The sequence below is a fragment of the Chrysochloris asiatica genome, unplaced genomic scaffold (assembly GCF_000296735.1).
Source record: "Chrysochloris asiatica unplaced genomic scaffold, ChrAsi1.0 scaffold00257, whole genome shotgun sequence".
NCBI lineage: Eukaryota > Metazoa > Chordata > Mammalia > Afrosoricida > Chrysochloridae > Chrysochloris > Chrysochloris asiatica.
Window position 1 is genome coordinate 3,081,827 of NW_006408775.1, and position 2,438 is coordinate 3,084,264.

At 42.5% G+C, this 2,438-nt stretch overlaps 1 protein-coding gene across 1 annotated transcript; it reads left to right on the forward strand.

Annotated features, from left to right (window-relative positions):
• Positions 1–269: 269 nt before the first annotated feature.
• LOC102826326 (olfactory receptor 1361-like) lies at positions 270–1,217 on the forward strand. The gene has a single exon (XM_006873992.1). It carries the CDS (start codon positions 270–272, stop codon positions 1,215–1,217), a length of 948 nt encoding a protein of 315 aa, XP_006874054.1.
• The last annotated feature ends 1,221 nt before the right edge of the window (positions 1,218–2,438 follow it).

Below are 2,438 nucleotides of genomic sequence, written 5' to 3' on the forward strand. Positions count from 1 at the left end.
TTGTGAGTTTGAACCACAGACATTGAGATTCAAATCAAACTTTTGGTTCAGTGTTTATCCTACTGCATCACTGTTTTACAAAATCAAAAGGTTAAGTCCAGTAGAACCAGTACCTTCTAAAACAGGGAGCCAGAATGGGTGTAGGAAATGGGTAGATCCTGACTACGAAACTCTGATAAAATAAACAAGACCATGGCTGGTAACTGACTTGTCCCTCAGTTCTTAGGTTTTTACTCCATGTCTCTATTGTCTGCATCTGAAACTAGACCATGAGTGAGGCAAGTCGGTCAAATGTCTCTGAGTTCCTCCTCCTGTGGCTCTCCAGGCAGCCCCAGCAGCAGCAGCAGCTCCTCTTCGGGCTCTTCCTGAGCATGTACCTGGTCACAGTCCTGGGAAACCTGCTCATCATCCTGGCCATCAGCACTGACTCCCACCTGCACACCCCCATGTACTTCTTCCTCAGCAACCTGTCCTTCGTGGACATATGCTTCTCCTCCACCACCATCCCCAAGATGCTGACCAACCACATACTTGGCATTCAGTCCATCTCCTTCCCTGGATGTCTCACACAGCTGTATTTTTTCAGTGTGTTTGGGGACATGGACATTTTCCTCCTGTCTGTGATGGCCTATGACCGCTTTGTTGCTGTATGCCACCCCTTACACTACACAACAAAGATGACCCCTCAGCTCTGTACCCTGCTAGTCAGTGGGTCTTGGGGAATTTGCATTCTGAATGCTCTGTTGCATACTCTGCTGACAGCTCGACTCTCTTTCTGTGCAGACAACATGATCCCTCAGTTCTTCTGTGATATAGCTGCTCTCATGGACCTCTCCTGCTCTGACACACACCTCAATCAGATGGTGATTCTTACTGAGGGGGCCATTATAGTGATCACCCTATTTGTTTGCATTCTAGTTTCCTACATTTGTATCACATGGGCTGTCCTGAGAGTCTCTTCCACAAAGGGGAAATGGAAAGCCTTCTCCACCTGTGGCTCCCACCTGGCTGTGGTTTCCCTCTTCTATGGCACCATCATTGCTCTGTATTTCAACCCTTCATCCTCCCACTCAGATGAAGAAAACACTGCAGCTACTGTGATGTACACAGTGGTGACCCCCATGCTGAACCCTTTCATCTACAGCCTCAGGAACAAGGACTTGAAAGGAGCGCTAAGAAAGGTGATCAGCAGAAAAAGGCTTGCTCTTTTAGTATAGTGGTTATGAATCAGGCTGCTAATCTCACGGTCAGCAGTGCAAAACTTCCAGCTATTCCATGGGAGAAAGATGAGGCTTTCTGCTCACGTGAAGATTTACAGCCTTGGAAACCCTGTACAGGGTTGCTACGAGTCAGAACCGACTCCACAGCACATAACAACAACAACAACCTGATGAACGCATCAAAGTTGAATGTCATTCCTAAACAAAATCAACTGAGTTTAAGGTAGCAGTGTTTTTGTCAGACTGATCAGAAACAAACACATTGCTCAGGGCACATGCAAGGATAGTGTTACTTAGTCATTAGTAGACTGATTTCACCTGTAACACTGCCCTATCTGCCATGTAAGGAGACTTCATTTTGTCAGTTATTTTATACCCAAAGTTTTCTTTTTTAGTGATCTTTTCACAGGACACATTCTCAAGTATTTCTGTTGTTTAATTAAATTTGTTTGTTAAAACTACTCAATTGTAATAATTCTGTAATAATCGTACTAGGAAACTACTACTTAGATTGTGTAGTCCCTTTGTCCTTGTAAAACTTGTGTAGTGTGGCATCCAGTTGTTCAAGAATGAAAATTATGACCTGAGTTTCCCTGTGGTTTGGAATTACCTGCCTAGTCTCTAAGTCAGTGACTCAGACATGAAACTTGCTTAATAAGTTATTGTACTCAGTGTCCGGGTTTGTTTTATTTTTTTATTTTTTGGTGTGTCTATAAGTTTCTTTCTTTCTTTTTAAGTAATGTCTCTTCTAATGTATCTGCTTCTGGTAAGTATAAATTCAATGTGGCATTCTTTTCTGGGAAGAAGTGTGATGCCTCCACCTTACATTCATTATTATAAGGAAAGCTTTCTTATGAAACAGTACATCATTACTATAGAATATTTTAGAAAAAGAAATGATCAAGAATGAAGTGTAAAGTTCTAATAAGACGATCATTCAATGAAATCTTCATGAATATTTTTTGTATTTCTATCCCATCTTTTTTCTTTGCACATGCAACCAATATACTTATATACATATCCCTTTGTAAGGAGCTCTGGTAGCCGAGTGGGTTATGAGTTGGGCTGCTACTTGCAAGGTCACCAGTTTGAATCTACCAGCTGCTGCAAGGGAGAAAGATAAGACTGTTTGACCCCATAAAGATTCACACATCCAGAAACACTATACAGGGGTGCTGTGAATCAGAGCTGACTCCACGGCACACAAGCACCACACCA